The following is an 18,780-nucleotide window of genomic DNA, read 5'->3' as shown; positions in this document are numbered from 1 at the left end:
AAAAAGAAAGTGTGCCGTCTAACTTTCAAAAACGCGCCAGGTGTGGTGGTGTATGCTTGTAATCCTGGCGTTTGGGAGGCTGAGGAAGGTGGACACTCATGAGTTTGAGGCCAGTCTGGCCTACAAAGTGAGTTCAATGTCAGCCTGAACTACACAGAGAGATCCTATCTCAAAGACCGAAAATAAAAAAAAAAAAAAAAAAAAAAAAGTGTGCCGTCTAACTTTCAAAAACAAGCCAGGTGTGGTGGTGTATGCTTGTAATCCTGGCGTTTGGGAGGCTGAGGAAGGTGGACACTCATGAGTTTGAGGCCAGTCTGGCCTACAAAGTGAGTTCAATGTCAGCCTGAACTACACAGAGAGATCCTATCTCAAAAAGACCGAAAAAGTATAAGGGAATTTGGGCTGGTAGCTAGCACACACCTGTAATCCTAGCAATTGGGAGAAGCTGAAGCAGGAAGGTTAAGAGCTCAAGGCCAGCCTGGGCTACATGGCAAAATTATCTCATTAACAAATAAACAAAGAAAAATACAATGGACCCTTGAGGTATGACTGGCCTGACAGATGAACTTGGGTTACAACTGCAATTTTAGTCTTAACTTACAACCAAAGTCTTCAGTTCAACCCAAATGCTGGTTGCTTGTGCTTCCAAATAGTCTCAGATACAGATTTAATCCTTAAAGAGTTCTGGAAGGAACATTACAACATCCTTTCCTGTGTGGGGTTAATTGAGAATCCTACGCCAATGTTTCTTAAAGGACACTGAGATCTGCCTGAATACAGGAGAGACTTTGAAGGCTGCATAGAGGAGCCTGAGCCTTCAACTGACCAATCTGAGTTACAACTAGCCATTGCGAACAAACTGAGTTCGTAAATCGAGGGTCCACTGTAAATTTTTAAAAATCTAAGAACTGTGGAACATACATGTAAGTGTCACAATCAAAGGCTCTCATGTCTGGGCTCATGACACAGATTAAAGGCATTTGTTTTAGATTTTTGTCAAGTACAAAATGTCCAATGTATGGCTACAATGAAATTCAGCTTTATGTGTAGCAAGGGTGTATCCACCAATTGTACAAATAAGAGAATAAAAAGAAAAGTATTATACTTGGAAAATAACTTGAGAGTTACAGAGATAAAATGGGATATTGGGAAGGAGAAGGGTAAACTGGTAAAGATTAGTTAGGATGAGTATGACTTAGTCTAATCATTGAGGCAGTGTGCACCCTGACTGGGGAGGTATCCTTTCGAGCACAGAAAAAGCTGTACATCAGAGAGGAGGTACAACTGGCAGAATCTACAGAAGTACAAGTAAAAAGAGGGGTCAAAGATCCACAATAAACAGGTATAGGAAATTCAGAGGAAGGTTGATGCACTTTGACTATGCTGAATTTGAGGTGTTAACCTGTCTTGCAAAAGGTTAAACAAGGTTACAAAGGTCTGAGATAAAGGCTGGGTGTATTTTCACTTTTTCTTAAGGTAAAAGTGTGTGCCAGGACACAGCACAGAGGGAAGACACATGTGCATGGTAATTCATGTTAGATAACTTTTTATTTTTTTGTATCGGGTGTCGAACTCAGATCCTTGTGTTTGCAAGGCAGGCAGTGGAATGACTGAGCTAAATCCCCAGCCCTAGCTAATACATATTTGAAGACTGGAGCACCTTAGAAGACTTCTTATAAACAGCACTAAAGTGTGTATTAGGAAAACATAAATCAACACTACAATGAGATATTATTTCATATCTATTAGGCTATTATTTTAAAAATAGAAGAATGAAAATAATGTGTTGGTGAGAATGTAGAGAAGCTGGAGCCTCTATACATTGTGCGTTTTTTTTAAAATTTTAAAAATAATTTTTATTTTTTTAAAGTTAATATATGTATTACAGGAAACAAAACACAAGAAGCAAAGAACAAAGAGTCATTTGCAATCATAAGCAGCTTTGCTGGATGTGTTCTTTTAGGAGCCTCTATGCATTGTTAATATGACTATGTTACAGCCACTGTGGAAAGTGTGTGGCCATGCCGCAAACAGATAGATACCTTATGACTCAGCAGTCCCACTTCTGGGAATATAGGTAAAAGAGCTGAGAGAAAGGATCCAAACATGTACTAGTACACCAGTGTTCACAGCAGCACTATTCAGACTAGCCAAACAAAATAGTCCCAAGTCCACTGACAGAAGAATGGGTAAACAAAATGTGAATATTTAAAATAGAAATTATTTAGCCTTTAAAAAGGATGCTCTGAAATATATTGAAATGCAAATGAATCTGGAATACATTTTGCTATGTGAAGGATAAATATTGTATGATTCCACTTACACAAGTTATCTGGAGTAGTTAAAATTAGAGAGAAAATAGTATGGTGCTTGCCAGAACTACAGGGAAGGAGAAATGGAAAGTTATCGCTTACAGGTACAGAGTTTCAGTTTGGGAAGAAAAAAGTTTTAGATCTGTCTGGCAGTGATGGTAGATACACTTATGCCACAAACTGTATACCTGCAAATTTATATGTACTTTATCACAATTTTTAAAAATACAGGTACAGCAGTAAGAGAAATGAAAGTCTGAAGAAAAGTAGTCAGACAGGCAACAAAGCCAGAATCAGTGCCAGTAATCTGAGCCAGATGCTACAAATTATGGCCAATGCCATTAACCAGAGGACAAACTCCATACTTCACTGAGTGTGGAAAGAATGTCAAAATATGTATCAGCATTTTCAACCACATCCCATGTAACAGCAATTCCAAGCATATCTTGTTTGTATGTGAAGAATACTGTGTTCACAAGTAAGCTGCTTAAGAGATATAAACTGGATTACAAAACATCTCCCCCGTCTTCTACCCTATTTCAGAATCACTGACGTGGCAAATAAACTTGCTCTAGTCTTGGTTCTATTCATCAATAACTCCTCAGTTTCTTACTCAGACAAACAAGGTAACTTAAAGGCTAAACTATGTAGCTCTACTAGAAACACTTTCAGACTGGTTCCTAAATGCCCAATGACAGGCCACATCCTGACACACTGGTACTGTAGGAAGTCGACTGTTATTATATGTATTTTAGTATAGAACTGATTTTCTGTTTGTCTCTTTTCCAAAATGTGATCTCTAAAATCAGGTTTTTCCATACTAATAGATTAGGTGGTTCTTTGAACTATCAACACTCTTACTCAGTTCTGAGATTAGGTCTGGCAAGAGATTCTGATCATGAGGAGAATTAGCAGACAAAAAACAAAGAAACATCAGTGTTGGCCCTGCTAATAACTTCAGTTTTAAGACAAAAATGAAGATGATAATGAGCCCCTCCCTCAAATTTTACAGATGTCTGTGCAAAGTCAATGAGCTATGAAGGAAATACAGAAATGGTAACTGAGAGAATGGGTTCAAGGTGATTCAGAAGTTTAATTTAGCAAGTAACTAGAAATGTGAAAAACAGATTTTAAATATTAAATATCTACATGATTTGGAAAGAGAAATCATCAAAACATACTTTTTGGTCATGACTACAGCTATGACTCTTAGTTTAAAAACAAATTTAGTCACTGGTTTTTCTGTGCCCATAGTATTGCCATAACAACCAGCTCATGGACACCACAGGTACTCAGCATTCAAAGTTCTGGTGAGTCGTAATGTATACACAACACAGGCTCATGAAAGTTACCTCAGAAAAAATGTCAGACCTATTCGGGTAACTTTTTCATATCTGCCACAAAGCCTAAGGACCTCTTGTGCTTGCCTACATCACATCCACAATGTGTTCCCAACAGTCTGAAAATAGAGCAGTAGACATTTTCATTGGAGAGGAAAATGGCTTTGGTTTCTGGCAATGTTTCTGCTACTGTTTATATCTGAACATCCTAATAATACAGCTCATTGTTACACCCAGCCTCCCCAGCCACTGCCTGTATTTATTTCCTTTGCAACTGTCTCAGGAGATCCAGCCAAAGTAACAAGGTTGTATTCGAAGAAGCAAAAACTTGCCATCCAGCCATGGAAGCCAACACTTGAGTTAAAATCTTTTCAGGGAGTCAGACTGTAACAGAGCAGATACGCATGGTTGTCTAAAATACTTCACCCCTTATATCTTTTTGTTTTGCTGCTATATGGTGGCAAATTTTTAAAGGATATGTATTTCTCCGGGAAGTGACACTACAGCTGAAGATGAACCATTCCTTATAAGCATTAGCAAATGAGGTCATGTTGCTTGCCCAAGTACCATGGATGGGGACAGACTGTCCTCCTCTGTAAATATTTTCATTTAATGTACACAAAATACTGTTGCAAACCTTTTACCCATTCAGATAACATTCTCAATTACCAACTACAATAAATGCCCTTAATAAATCATCTGTAAATGAATCATGTTACTAAGACAGAGCACTCCCCACCACCCACCCTATCCAAAAGTTAAAAAAAAAATTGTAAAATAGAACTGCCTCCTGGCTAAAATCAGGGTAAATCAGCAGTTAATGTCAGATTAGTAAATTTAATCAAACACTGTGGACCCCATTTCTTTTAGAAGACTAGTTTTTCTGAGAACTGTAGTCCTCTATGAAAGCTTGCTTATCATAAGCTGAAGTTTAGTCTCATCTGTCACCAACATGTAAAGTCAGCACTGGCTTTTTGAAGGACGATGGGAAAACTGGGCGTGTTAGTACCCAAAGGTCCTGCCAACAATCAAAATTCTTCCATATTCCATTTTTAGCATATGACTCATAGTCCTATTTGTAAGTTAGAAGCCATGTATGTACCCGGAAAGAGGAATGGAAGGCATGATTCAATTCACTGTACCGAGGCAAAAAATTTAAAAAGGAGCTTCCATAAAATTAGATACATGGTACTGACTAATGATGTAGATCAGAAGGTAGAATAAGCCAAAGAGAGCTTAGGTATGTAGCAGAGAATGTGATTTTGAAGCTAATTAGCAATGAATTATTAGGATGTCGGCAGGTCCTGGAATTGTAAATGTGGAATATCAAAGTAAAAGGCTCACCATCAAACTTTGTGATTACTGCCGTATCTCATCTGTGCGTTCTTCTATAAAACTTATCAGTACATTAAATACAATTTATGAAACATGAAATTTATGAATTCATACTTATCCTAATTTATTCAATCAACAAATATTTATTGCATTTTAATATGAATTAGATATTCTTCTAAATTCTTAGCTACATAAACAGACAGAAAATGACAAACTACTCTCTACAGAAAAGTAAACTTCTACATAAAAAATAGAGTAAGAAGACACATATGATCACCTGCAAATTTATTATTATTATTATTATTATTATTATTTTTTTGGTACTGGGGATTGAACTCCGATCCTCACGCTTGCAAGGCAGGCCACCGAGCCGCTGAGCTAAATCCCCGGCCCTCACCTGCAAATTTAAATGGCATACTGCCCTCAATGTAGGCATGCTTCAGGAAACTGACAGAAGATACTGACATTAAAATAATTGTTAAAAATAATTGGAGAACACCATGAATGATTAAAACAGAAAAATGCATCAAAAGAACTGTGTGGGGGAAATGTGAGAGAAAACTTATATGTGGGCCTGGGATTTAGCTCAGTTGTTCCATTGCCTGTCTCAAGATTCCAAGTTTGATCCCTGGTACCAAAAAACAAACAAAACAAAACACCCCAAAAACTTGTATACTATCATGTACTTGTCCAAAGTTTACAAAAGAAATTCCCATTCTTGAGAAAAACAATCAAGATAAACTTCTATTGCTTTCCATATAAAATAGTCTATGATAGAAAAAGTGTGCGCACACACACACACACACACACACACACACACACACACACACACACAGAAAAGCTGGTATACACACTCCTGTAATAAAAGGACCAGCCTAAAAGGCGTAGGACAGCGAGAAAAAGCATGGACTCTGACAACAGTGCGCAGGGTGACCTGAGATTGTATCCTATTGCTGATTACATATGAGGTCTGAAACACTGAAAATCCCTGGCTATGCAAATCTATTTTGTGTCCATAAAATGAGACAAAGGTCCGGAATGTAAACACACTCAATGCCCATGTTTCCTGTTCATTTCCTTCTTCCCACTGCAGACCAGACACCCAAGTGAGAGCACCTCGTCAAATGTAATGGCAGCCCTGCCAGAATGATTCTTTAAAAACACACCAACAAGCAAGGGATCCTGACCATGGCTCTCAGCCTCCTGCTTTTTTGGGCCCAACTATGGCTCTTCTCACAATACTCATTTGCTACTCAATGTTTTCCTGTCAGTTTTTTTCTTATGCCAGGGCCTGTATTTGCTTTCCATTCTCATTATAATACATTCTCTTGGTATAACTGGTATCGTCTCATCTTCTATAAATCATCTTCTTAAATAGGCACCTCAGAAAAAGTCTAAATAAGGACTATTCTATCTTCTCATTTTCCCCTATACAGCGCCCTACGCATTTCTGTCAACTCACTTCAGTTTGTACTTATTCATTTTTCCATTGATTGTCTATATTTAAGAAGCAAGAAAGAGGATAAAGACTTCATACCATTTCTGCAATTGAATAGGTACTTATTATGTATTTTAATGTACAGGTCTCAGTGAAGTTTTCTTATCTCCAAAGCAGAGCAACAGGCCTTGAACATCTCTACATCATTATAAACTAGAAACAAAGTGTTTTCAGGACTCCTAGTATTTACTTGTAATAAATTACCATTTCCTGAGAAATGTAGTTTGCCCTGAAAAATCTCTCACTCTGTAATGGGCACAAAGAATACAAAGATATCTGTTAGCTGTAGTCTTGTTAAAAATCATCTTTGTCAGTTTCTTCATATTCTTCACAATAGAACTCTCAAATTCTTCACCTAAAAATGGAGTAGTTACTGCCTGACAAGTCTCAATGAAATAATGTATAGAAAAGGGCTTCTTAAAATATAAAATAGTATCTCTTGAGGTCAATGAGCCTGTACTGGTTTAATAAGCTAGATGGCAGAACGCTACATATTTTAGCATCACTTTAAAGGAACAGTATTCCTTATGACATGCAGATCAAGCAAATGAAGGTTTTTTAAAACTAGGCTCTCCTACATACACTATATTAGGACAAAAGCTTTAAAACACACTGTTGTCTTTATTGAGGAAATCACATTTCAGACAAATTAATATGTATAATATCTTAGAACAAGTTTAAAACACCAAGTTACCAACTGTTGTCAGCCAAAGCCAGGCCAAACAATCACCTGAGAGTGATTATGGAGGGCCAGGCACAGCACTCCACCACAAATCACACCACCTCTACCCGGTGCCTCACTCAACATATTTCATCAGCTTATATGTCTGGCCTTTTAAGCCCATTTTATACTCTCACTAGCCCAAAGAAAACAATGGAGGAGTCACAAGTAATAAAGTGAATTGATAAATCAAAACAGCTCCATTATTTCCTCCATCAGGACAACAGGTTACCACTTGGTCTAAAATCTCTGTTTTCCCTCCACAACCTCAGAAGTGCAGTTACTGAGGTTCTTCTGGCACCATTCAGCACTTGGTTGGCCTCCAATTTTTCCTGCGTTTGCCAGAGAACTGTTAAACTTCTAAAAAGTATTCTTTGAGTTGTCCAACATTCCCAGACTCCCATCTTACCAGCTAGAGTCCTGACTAAATTTAGATTCAAGGATGCCTTCTGTGAGCCATTTACTGTTCAGAGTTTCCATTCCCATTCTAAGACACCAACATCACTAATGCTGAGAAAACAAATACTGCTGTCAACCTAGTCAGAAGGCACATCAGAAAAGCAGTCAAATTAAGCCAGAAATAAATGTGGTTGAAGAATGAGCAACCAAATAACAGAAAAGATGCGCAAAAAATGACAGAAAGTCCGAGAGATGGAGGCAGAGACAGAAATTGACAGAGAAATCCAAACAAAGTAGGAAGAGAGCAGGAATGACAGAGACAGAGTGAGAGAGGCACCCCCCGCAATGACCCTGAAGCTGAATTTTCCCCTTGGTGATCACTCAGATGAGTATGAGGGTCTCCTCATTATATAAGAATCCATTTAACAGCAAGTAAACTACATTTTAATGCAGATTCTCTAACACCGACTGCTTCTGTTCAGATACTACTTTATGAACCTTAAATCGCCTCCCCACTCAGTGCAGTTGGCATAGGCTTTCTAGGTCTTCCTGTTAGAATGGAAGACAAGAGACACTGCCACTGGATTCAAAGAGAAACAACTGGGAGAGCATTAGAATATATGAGGCATTGTTTCCTCTTACCTTTAACAACACCACATCCACAGTCCTGTCCACCTTTGAGATGTCACACAGGCTGTAGCGCCTCTTATGCCGTTCATACATCTTGCCCAAATGTAGAAAAGAGACAAACTGCTGGAAGTATACCCACTGCTAGCTGAGGTACAGTGTAGTGTGCTCACGCAAGTCCAGAGTTCTGAATTTCTCACGGTGGGTGGGAGATCTCTGCTTTCTAGATGCTTCTATACAGACAATTCTCAAAGGGTCAAAAATCAAAATTAGGAGGAACTGAGAAGAATCCAATTCCTTGAACTGAGAACTTTCTGGCAACTTCAGAGCACTGAGATAAGGAATTTATAATTCATAATATAAGCAACAAATGCCTGGAGATCTCCATTGCGTATATCTTGATGGAAAAAGAGGCAAACACCATTTCCATAACTGGGAGTAAGGACAATAGAAAAATTCAGTATGAACTGGCTAAGCATAGCGGCTGACACACGTGGAGAAAAAATCGAAAGCAGGTAATAAAAATCCAGCATGTACTTTACCAGGCTGGGGCGGGTGGGTGTTGGTTGATCCTTTCACAAATATATGTGAGAAAATTCATTAAACTGCTCCTCCTTAAAACAACAAAGGCAGAGAAAAATTAACTTTGAAAAAAAATAGAAGCTATAGATGCTTTTCAAAGTAATGCGTCTTCAGTCTGTCTCTTGCTCACCAGGCAGCAGGGCTTGGCTTAAATTGAAAATATCTGAGGACAGCACAGTGAAAAGCAAAAAGACCACTCCTTCTTCTGTCCCTCCGTCAGGCATCAGCCCTTCCCTACCCCAGCCTCCTCCCCTTTTTCTTCTCTCTCAAGAACGTCACTACTTGCCCTTTCAGCTCTGCACTGGCAGCCTTGGAGGTTTGAAAACCTAATTGCTGTGGTGGGAACATGATTCATCTACAGACCAAGAGAAGAAAAACAAGGCTTCCTTTTCCAACCCGCTTCCGCTTGCTCCTCCTCCTCCTCCTCACATGTCTCCTATGAAAAAGGCTCTGTCTGGCATTACAAGATGCAACTCCAGTCCTTTGATGCTGGGGTAATATGCTAATAAAGAAATGGGGGCGGTGACATCCTAAATACCACAAATCTGTACAACAGACTTATCTATTCCAAAAGTACAGAGTATACATTGCATCTGCCTGCCAAAGGCAAGCCAATGATTTAATATGAGAAAAATGCTAGCCAAGTATTTCAGTTATGTCTCTAGAACCCAGAAGTGGCTATAAAACTGTCTGGCAAGGTTTAAAAATTATCAGAAAAATTTTTGGGGGTTTGGGGCTGGGATAGGGGAGCTTTCAAGAAAAAGAGAAAGGAAATGAACAAATGGGTACATGCATTAATATTTCTGTGAATAAGAGGCACCTGGCTGGGACTTCTTCCCCCTTCAATGCTTTCATTCACATAACTGGGCCTTATATGCTGCTGTTACTTCATCTGCCTGTTTTTCTACTATACCAGACTTATCCATCTGTCACTCTACCCAGTATCGTAGGGACAGACCCATTCTAGACTGCATTCATTCAGTTTAGATATTCTCTTGCTTGGACTGTAAATGAGTTGCAAGGGAAAAGGAGGAGGAAGAAGAACAGAGGGAAACAAAAAAAAAAAGGGAAAGAGTAGGGGGAAAAAAAGAACAAGAAACTTAGAAGCATTCTCTTTTCAGGAGGAGCTGGCATGTATCTGCCTTGAGTTGGCCATAGCAGTTCTTAGGTAGACATGGAAAGTATGAATGGAGGGCTTCAAATACTAGGACAGAAAGCAAGAAAAAAGATTTAACACGTAAATTAGTGTTGATATTGCAAACAAAAATGATTTGAAGGTTTTAAAAGAGGTATGAGTCACCATTTCCTCCAGCCAGGCATATAAAGTTACTAATTTGCTTAAGTGAAAGATATACAACAAAACCAGCTAAGAATGCAAGCATTTCTCCATCTATCAATGCACCAGTCTCAGCTACATTTGACTCGCTGCCTCTTAATTGTCCCCACTGCTCATCAGCACATAGGAGGAACAAAAGTGGATGACATCCACTTTTTCTTGAGTGTTCCCTGACCTGTGGGTCTTGGCTCTATAAAATTATCAATGTGTATATTGAAACAGACATTGCTTTCCAGAGCAGACATTACAAAATGGCAGACAAGACAATTAGAAAAGTTAAAAAGTTGTAAATAAAAATTTTGCTCAGGCTAAGATAATGGAAATATGGCCAAGGATTTATAAATACTTTTGAACTACATGGTCTAGAGCAAAGACTGAAGATCCTGTAGGTTTTAGTACATAGGAAAACTGATAATTTATTATCTTTTCTGTATCAGTTTTTATCAAGTTGCAATTTAGAACTCTCCCTTCTCCCCATACGAACACAAATCTGCCTCCCCCTGCTCTCACATAGTTTGTTCCTCCCTGCCACTCCCTTTTCTTTTAATTAGAATCAAATGTTTCCTGCTTCCAAGGTTCCCAGGCATCTCTCTAGAGATCAGAGATTCTTTAATAACCATAAAGTTTTTCCATCTCAACCCCACCTAATTAGTGACTTAAGTATAGATCCTTTCTATCAATTTAACAGATACCTTGTGCCTTGCAACAGAGACAACCACAAGAAATAAATAAGGGATTTGTCGTAAGGAAATATATAAAATTAGAGAGAATTTTGTTTCAGAATACCATTTTATGAACTGGCTCAGACTGTTACTTGAGAGACAAGGATTAATAACTTTTTTAAAATTTCTGATTATTGGCTTTGTACTGCAAACTGGAAATTTGGATTTTTCTAACCTTTCAAACACATAAACATATTAAAAAGACAATGTAAGTTTTCTTTACCTATTCTGTCCCTTCTTGGAAAACAAATGTTCAGGGTGGGGGAAAAAAGAAGAGTCTGTTTTGTTTTCCCCTCTGGATCTGTTCAGTACCTCCCAACACTTCTATAGTCCAGTGCTTTTGCTGCTGATGTGACAATTCCAAGTTTTTATCAAAAACATCTGGGACTGTTGAGCAGTTATTGTGTTAGCATTTTGAAACACAGTAACTAATCATTTCATATCTAAACCAAGCTGAGGGTTATGAATTTAAAGGAGGGTTTGAGTATATCCTCCCTTTTCCTTTAATTTTGGGAACTGGTAGCAAAATATATTGATTATTTATGAGCACTACAACAGTAATTGTTTAAAGCTCTGTACCTACCATCCAGACTCCATCTATAGCAGAGTACCAAGTACTTCAAGAGAAGTCACCAGTACCCTTAGACTGTTTGAGAAAAAGTATAAATTATGTCTTAATTTAGCTATAGCATTTAAACTTTCTCTTGATTTATTTAATTATAAGATCTAACACCTTATTCAAACTGTTCACACGTTCTTATTGGTCTGCACGGTGTGGTTTCTTCAGTTTGGGCAGAAACGTAAGGCCAAGAACAAAGCTTCTGAATTAGGACACCACCTAGTGGCCACGCCAAGTATCAGGAGGATGGCGGGGACTAATACACTAAATATTTTTCCTGAAATCCCAAATTAATATGATGTAGCAGCATGTAACTGAAGACTGGCTTAATAACCCACTGATTATTAATTTAGTCTCTGCAGGGAACACAGGTACTTAAGTGGAAAATCAAGCGTTCTTTCAATTCTTAGTTTTGCCTCTTCTCCCTCCCTGTCTTTCTTTCCTCCCTCTCAGCAAGACTATGTGAGACTTCCAAAATGGAAAAAACAAGACAGGGAGAGGAGAAAGGGGATAGAGTGGAGAGAAGAGATGAGTAGAAGGATCACTGAAAGTTCAAGGCCAGCCTGGGGTACCTAGTGAGACCCTGTCTCAAAGCTCCCTCCAGAAAAGGACTGGGCAGATAGCCCGGGGTGAAGGCCTAAGTTCCACTCCCATTATGGCAGAAGGAAAGAGGGGGAGAGGGGGAGAGGGAGAGAGGGAGAGAGGGAGGGTCACTGGATCATAACTGAAGTTCCTTCTTGCTCTTACACACTGTCAATCTGACACTAAGATCTTTATCATTTGTTATATAGCTTATAAGGATGTGAATTAATTCAGAGGAGAAAGAAAAGGAAATTGAGACATCCTCTTAAGATTTGGAAGACAATTATAGAAATCATTCTTGTTGCATGTATTTTCCACATCCACTTTTCACATGAAACGGGAAAGAACAGTTTTGCCATGATTAACAATTTTGATTAATCTATGACCTCATTAACTTAAAAACAGTGAGTCATCCAGCATTACACATTTGTTGTAGCAAAATTTATTAGAACACAGATCAGACAACTGGGTCTTCACTTGTGTAACTCCTGTCTGCTTAGAACAACACACTGCTTCAAATAAGATGTATGAATAGACAGGATGAAGACGATAATTATTTACAATGGCTGCAAAAGGCATTGTTTTCATCTATAAAATCCCTTTTAATGTCAAAGAAATGTTGGTCCAGGAGAGAGGCCTATTCTTACCTCTTAGAATTTCACTGGCTCACAGATTGGAAGGTTCAAAAAGGGAAGAAGAGTATAGGAAAAGAGGAAACTAATACATAGGCAAGCCATACCTTTGCTTTAAAATATTACTGCCTTTAGAAGAAACCACAAAACAATTCAGCTGAAAGCAAATGATTTGACAGCAAAGCTACCATTAAAATAACAAAAAGAAATTAAGATGAAAGAATGTAAAAATTCTCATCACAAACATATGGTCTTTATCAGAAATAAATCCCAAAGAACAAACCAATGTTAAATTTTACTAAAATTACCAAAAGCTTTATGAAATGAAAACAGAGGAGGAAAAAAATGTAGATGGCAGAATCATAGTTTCAATTAGAAAAGTAGTGAAAAACTTTAGCTCAATCTCTACAACAGGTATTCTGGGATGAGATTTATTATTAATAACACTTATGGAGTATCTCATTTGTCAGGTGCTTAACATATACAATTTCATTTATTCCTCATAAAGAACTAACAGGTTTTGGGGCATGGTGGCACACATGTATAGTCCCAGATATTGTACTTGGGATGCTGAGGCAGGAGGATTACTTAAATCTGGGAGTCTGAGGCCAGCCCGGGGGAAATAGCGAAGACTTGGTCTCAAAAGAAAAAAAGAGCTATGTGGTGGAATATTACTGCTGACAAATGAGAAGTAGCATCCAGTGTAAATCAGTTGTACAAGGTCACATAGCTAATGAAATCTGCATGAAACTCGGATCTGTATATCGTCTTGCTTTCTACTATACAAGAGTATCTTCTTTTGCCCCTTGAAAAACACCTCCCCCAAATTGAAAGAAATAAAACTAAAATAGAGAAAATGAGCTGAAATCAGGGGAAAAAACTTGAGTTCACTACTCTTCAATATTCTTATATTTGATTTATATAATGCCAAAAAATAGGAAAAATGAAACAAATGATTCCTCATTTTACAATATACATGTAGAAAGTATTCCATTGAATTAATCTCAGCTTCTCTATCAACATTTTAATACAGTTTCATTTTTAAAGTTTCCCACCACAGAAGTACCTTAACAAAAATCAGAATGAATACACCTAACACACAGACCTCTGGGTACTGATTACTGTTACTCATGTGTCTCTTAAAATGAATGGGTATACTGATCCTGGTTCTTCTCTTTGCAACAAATATCAGTTACTTCTTACAGGAGGCAGCATCTCAGATACTGGAAGATACCCATCACAACTCACCAATTTCCTCAAAGCTTCTCTTCTGGACCATGACTACTCCCCTCATTTCACCTCAGGCAACAGGAAAGCTGACTGAGAACTCTCTACCTAGCATCCTTGTGATTGTGAAAACTCAAAACAAGTCTTCTAAAATGAGGCACACTGGGTTGATTAAGATCAAGTCGATTTTAACAAAAATACCAAATCATTAGATGGATGTTTATTGCGAAATAAGCTTATTTCCCATATCTTTATGCTTGACTTGCTTCTAAGCAGGTCTCCTCCATGCTATAATCTTGTGATTTTATTTCAAATTTTATATCCTTTTACGCTAAACTCTGTTTTAATTTACCTTAACTTACCTCATTTTAGCTTTAAAGGAGTATCTTGAATCTAATTTTTGTCACTAAAGTAACAGTTGTTCCTTCAAACCCCAATTCATCTGTTGACCTGAAAAGTAATACTAACCACAGAACCTAGAGGTGTATTACGAAGAACCTCTTGTGGAAGGTCAGCAATCCCTCCATCAATGTACTCCTGATAAAGTGCTGTTTCATTAGTCACAACGCCAACTGAACCTTGAATCACATTTCCTCATCTTCTACACAATATGAAACAACCAATAAAATTTCCTGCTGAAATTAATACAAACTAAGTCTAGAGTGTTGGTCTATTCAACATGTCTAGTAATGCTCTGAGAAAGGGAAATGAAAGCAGTACGCCGTTTGACAACCATTTCTCTGTGTGGTCATGAAATCTATCTGAAACCAGATTACAAAGACTACAATATGTGAACTACAACCATAAACCATACTTACTGTTATGTTTAATCGCCCAGCAGCACTTAGTATGACAACAAGAGTTATCACATAAGATAATCCAGCCCTGACAGATAAACAAAACTCTGTTTTTGTTCATAATGGTACAAAAACACAAGAATTTCTTATGTGCAGAAATCTTACTAACTTCATGAAGCCTGTTAGGAGCAACTTTTGAGTAAAATAACCAGAAATCGCATGTCCTTTCCCCACTAATATATAAAAGGTAAAAAGGACATACTCTTTCCACATTTTAAAATTCTTGAACACATTAATTATGCTTTACCAATAGTCAATTCAATTGAATTTATATCATGCTGTTTTTCCCAAGTAGTCTGTATAAGCATTTACAAGCCAGAAATAGGAACACTAATTATAAAATTGTTATAGAAGCTGGGTAAGAAGTGATGGTAAGTTAAGTTTAGGCATAAGCGTGGAGCAGTAACGAAACTGACAATTCACAGACATTTAACATTAATAAGACAATTAGGCCTTGGAGGTTAAGAGGATAAAGGAAAAAGAAATGTGGCTTAGTAGGTTTCTGCCCTAGGTATCTAATTAAAAAGTGGAATGGAGCACAAGTATGTGGCTGCAACAGATGTAATGATGAATTTAGTTTTAGGCATAGTAAATCTGAAGTACTTCAGAGATACCCAAATGGAGCCACAGTAAGCAAACGAACGTGCATTCTTGCGTGTGTGTATGTGTCTAGAACTCAGGAGAATGGCTGAGGAGTAAGCACATGGATATGGAAATCCACACATAAATATGACATTAAATATTTGAAAGAAATAATGGTAACTGCCACATGCAGTGAAAAGATCAAGCAAATAGGGATTTTGCTGTGCAAAATACAGATCTTAGAGTAATTCTGGTGTAGTAATAGGGTAGTAAATGCTGGAATTAAATATTCTACCATTTCACAGGTAAAAATATAAGTTTTGCCTCTTGGTAAGAATATACTCAACTCTTCCTGTTTTTCTTTTGGTTATTTTTCTATTTAAGAAAAAGAACATTCAGTGACTATGTAATGAATGCTGAAGGATTGCAAATACAGTAATAAATGTTTTATATTTCAGAATTCAACAAAGCATTACTGGAGAAAAAGGTGCCTAAACATTAAGTGATGTCTGTGCAACATGTATACCTGGTCTTCAGATTTTTTTCAGTGAGATCCTGCCACAGAGACCAAAGATAACACGAGTGAACATACTTACTGGAAATATGGGCAAATGTTTCATACTAGCTAGAGTAGGGAAGCAGGGTGAACAGAGCATTTTGGCAACAGAACGGAAAATGAAGGAAAATGCCAACAAGAAAAAACTCCCTTTCCATCTGATCATCTATAAAAATAACCACCTTTATTTTATAAAACAATGGCAATGAGGTAAAAGGAAACAATACTGACATTTACTGACCAAAATTTCCTAATGGAATTTTGTCATCACCATATGGCATGGTAAATTAGTAGCAAACTAATGACTATTAGCCACATTTATTTATCCATTAATTTAAGCATTCACTGTAGATAAGCTGCTCCACCAGGTGCCATAAGAGTTACAAAAATCCATGACACATTTCTGAGTCCCCAAGAAAAACACAGTAATGGCAATTGTATAAAATGCAAACAAGTGTTTTAAGCATTGTTTTTAAGCATTTTATGGCAGCAAAGTTGGGTAATACAGATAAAATATAAAATTTCACCAAAATTAATGAAGATCTCTGACTAAAGTGATTAGGAAAAAAGTCTCATAAAGATCATTTAACATAAAGGGAAGGAAAGAGAGAAAATAGGGAGGAGGCAGGTATATTATCAAGTGTATGAATAAAGGTACAGATGTTAACAGATGCCAGGTGAAAGAGAAAACTAGCAAGATGCCAACTTACATATATCAGACTCACATTAGGTAGTGTTATGACATTAAGATGGAAAAAGTACTAACAGCTCAGATTATGGAAGCTTATGGTGTCATACTGAAAAGTATAGATCCCATTCAGAAGCAACCGGGAGCCAGTGCAAACATCTGGCACAGAACCCACAGGACTGGTGCTGTAGTTCAGGAAGAACACAAGTCTTCACTGGCTCTTAGCCAAAAGGCTGAAAAGCAATTGGGGCGGGGGGTGGATTTAACTCAGAACTTTTGCACTTACCAGGAAGGTACGGTGCCACTGAGCTACATCCCTGGCCTAGAACACAAAAGTCTAGCTTTATTTCATCTAATTTCCCTTGTCTGGATTTCACACTGTTTCAGGATCCTTATCTAATCACATTTCCTATAGCTTAAAATAAATATACAGGTGAAATCTCTAAGGTTCTAACACTAGGATTTAGTTCTTCCTACATTAATTTCCCTGGCTCTTAGAATAATAATAGTTTCCGAAATTCTTTCCCTGGTCTATCTACCTCCAGCAAAATTCACCCTTCAAGTCCAATTTTTCTTATTTATATCTCTCTGCCCAGGTTATCCTTCTTTGTAAGTCTCCTTTAAACTATGGTGACTGGATTCTGATGTTCTGCTGACTCTAAGCAGATGATTACCTCCTTAAAAGTGATAGCCATTTCTTTTTTTCCTCCAAAGTACCTAAAACAGTGTTAAGACATCCAAAGGCCAGATTATGTGTTGGTTCACCACCATAATCACAATCTTCAGATCTTCCCAATGGCGGACCTAACTTAGCTATTAAAGAATGATGAAAAAACCAGTTCTCAGAATATAGTCTGAAACGTTTCTGAACTAAAAGGATAAAAGTCCTGGCCAGACATCAAAAAAATTCAAAATAATCATACTTTAGGAAAAAACTGAATCCCACATAAAATAGGATGTATTACTCTAGGAAATTATTCTTATTTTTCTCTACGGCTAAAAGAATAGCTCTAGAATAGTCATTCAGTCAGATGAGCCAAAGAATGATTCAGCTTCCCATGGAAGACTTTTCTCATCTCTCCAGGCAAACACATACCACTGTATAGTCATGCTTTCCAAAAAATGTAAGTAAAGCTCGCTCTTTTTATCAGTCCAAAAGACAGGGAAAAATCTGTCATGAAAAAGCCCATTTTCAGTACTGCCATGTTAATTTTGATTTGCTCATTCCCAAACCAAAAAGTCTGGTTCTGTTCCTCTATAGACTACGACTTGGAGATTGTATTTTGATAATTTTAGTCATACTGAACAGATATTTCAAATGGCCTAGAAACTTTTGAAGTTTAACATGACTATTTACTTCAGATTAAATTATGACAATTTGCTTAGGAAGAGTTGTCTTCACAAAAATCTGTTTAAAGAGGGAAGAATGCTCTTTTACATAAGTACAAACTAGCACAGTTGTTACATACAGCAGACATGAAAGGAAGTGAAGACATGACTGAGTAGCTTAATGAATCTATTAACTTTGCATAGTGGTTAAGAGCATGAACCCTGGAGCCAGACTACCATCATCAAGTTACATAACCTTTCTGTTCCTTAGTGTCTCACTATAAAATGAAGATAAAAATAATTAAGGCAAATAATAAAAGAAAAAAGTTGTTATGAGGAATGATTTAATATATGTACAATGTTTGTAGTATATTAGTTGCTACATAATTTTTGCTTTACTACATTCTTACCTTACTAAAAAAAAAGTTTTAAAATTAAGCCTACAAGGATGCATACCAGATAAAATGAGGTAATTATGATAAATTCTGGCTCAAATTAGAATTCAACAAATACTTTTGCTTTGGATAATGTTTCCTCTGGATATATTTTGTACCATGAGACAGAAAGCAGAGGAAAGGAAAGTTGTTTTCTGGTTCTCTGATGATTATAGAAGATACCCCCACCCCCATACACATATACACTAACACTAAAGGAGTTACTGAACATTTGATTGCCAAGCTGTTTAAAAGTCAGGGTAGAGCTGGGAAAAGCCTTAGAAACAAAGGGGAAGGGGCTCTTCACCCAAGTCCAAGGAAAGAAATAACAAAAGACAGATATTTATAGATATGTTTCCTGGCCCAATCCCAAAGTGCCTACCTTTTTTTTTTTTTTTTTTT

General features: G+C 37.3%; 1 protein-coding gene across 9 annotated transcripts in view; it reads right to left on the bottom strand.

Annotated features, from left to right (window-relative positions):
• Akap13 (A-kinase anchoring protein 13) overlaps positions 1-18,780 on the bottom strand; it is a 236,686-nt gene that overhangs the window by 111,593 nt on the left and 106,313 nt on the right. The window contains exon 1 of one of the 9 annotated variants that reach the window (XM_010621026.2): positions 8,248-9,177. The exons of the other annotated variants lie outside the window; for them this stretch is intronic. Coding sequence (XP_010619328.1) covers positions 8,248-8,328 — 81 coding nt within the window. The 5' untranslated portion in view covers positions 8,329-9,177. Of the gene's footprint in view, positions 1-8,247; positions 9,178-18,780 lie in introns of those variants that run through there. 9 annotated transcript variants of the gene reach the window in all.

Source organism: Fukomys damarensis, unplaced genomic scaffold (genome assembly GCF_012274545.1).
Source record: "Fukomys damarensis isolate Sample0158 unplaced genomic scaffold, DMR_v1.0_HiC HiC_scaffold_7, whole genome shotgun sequence".
Taxonomy (NCBI): Eukaryota; Metazoa; Chordata; class Mammalia; order Rodentia; family Bathyergidae; genus Fukomys; species Fukomys damarensis.
This window is presented reverse-complemented; position numbering and strand designations above follow the sequence as displayed.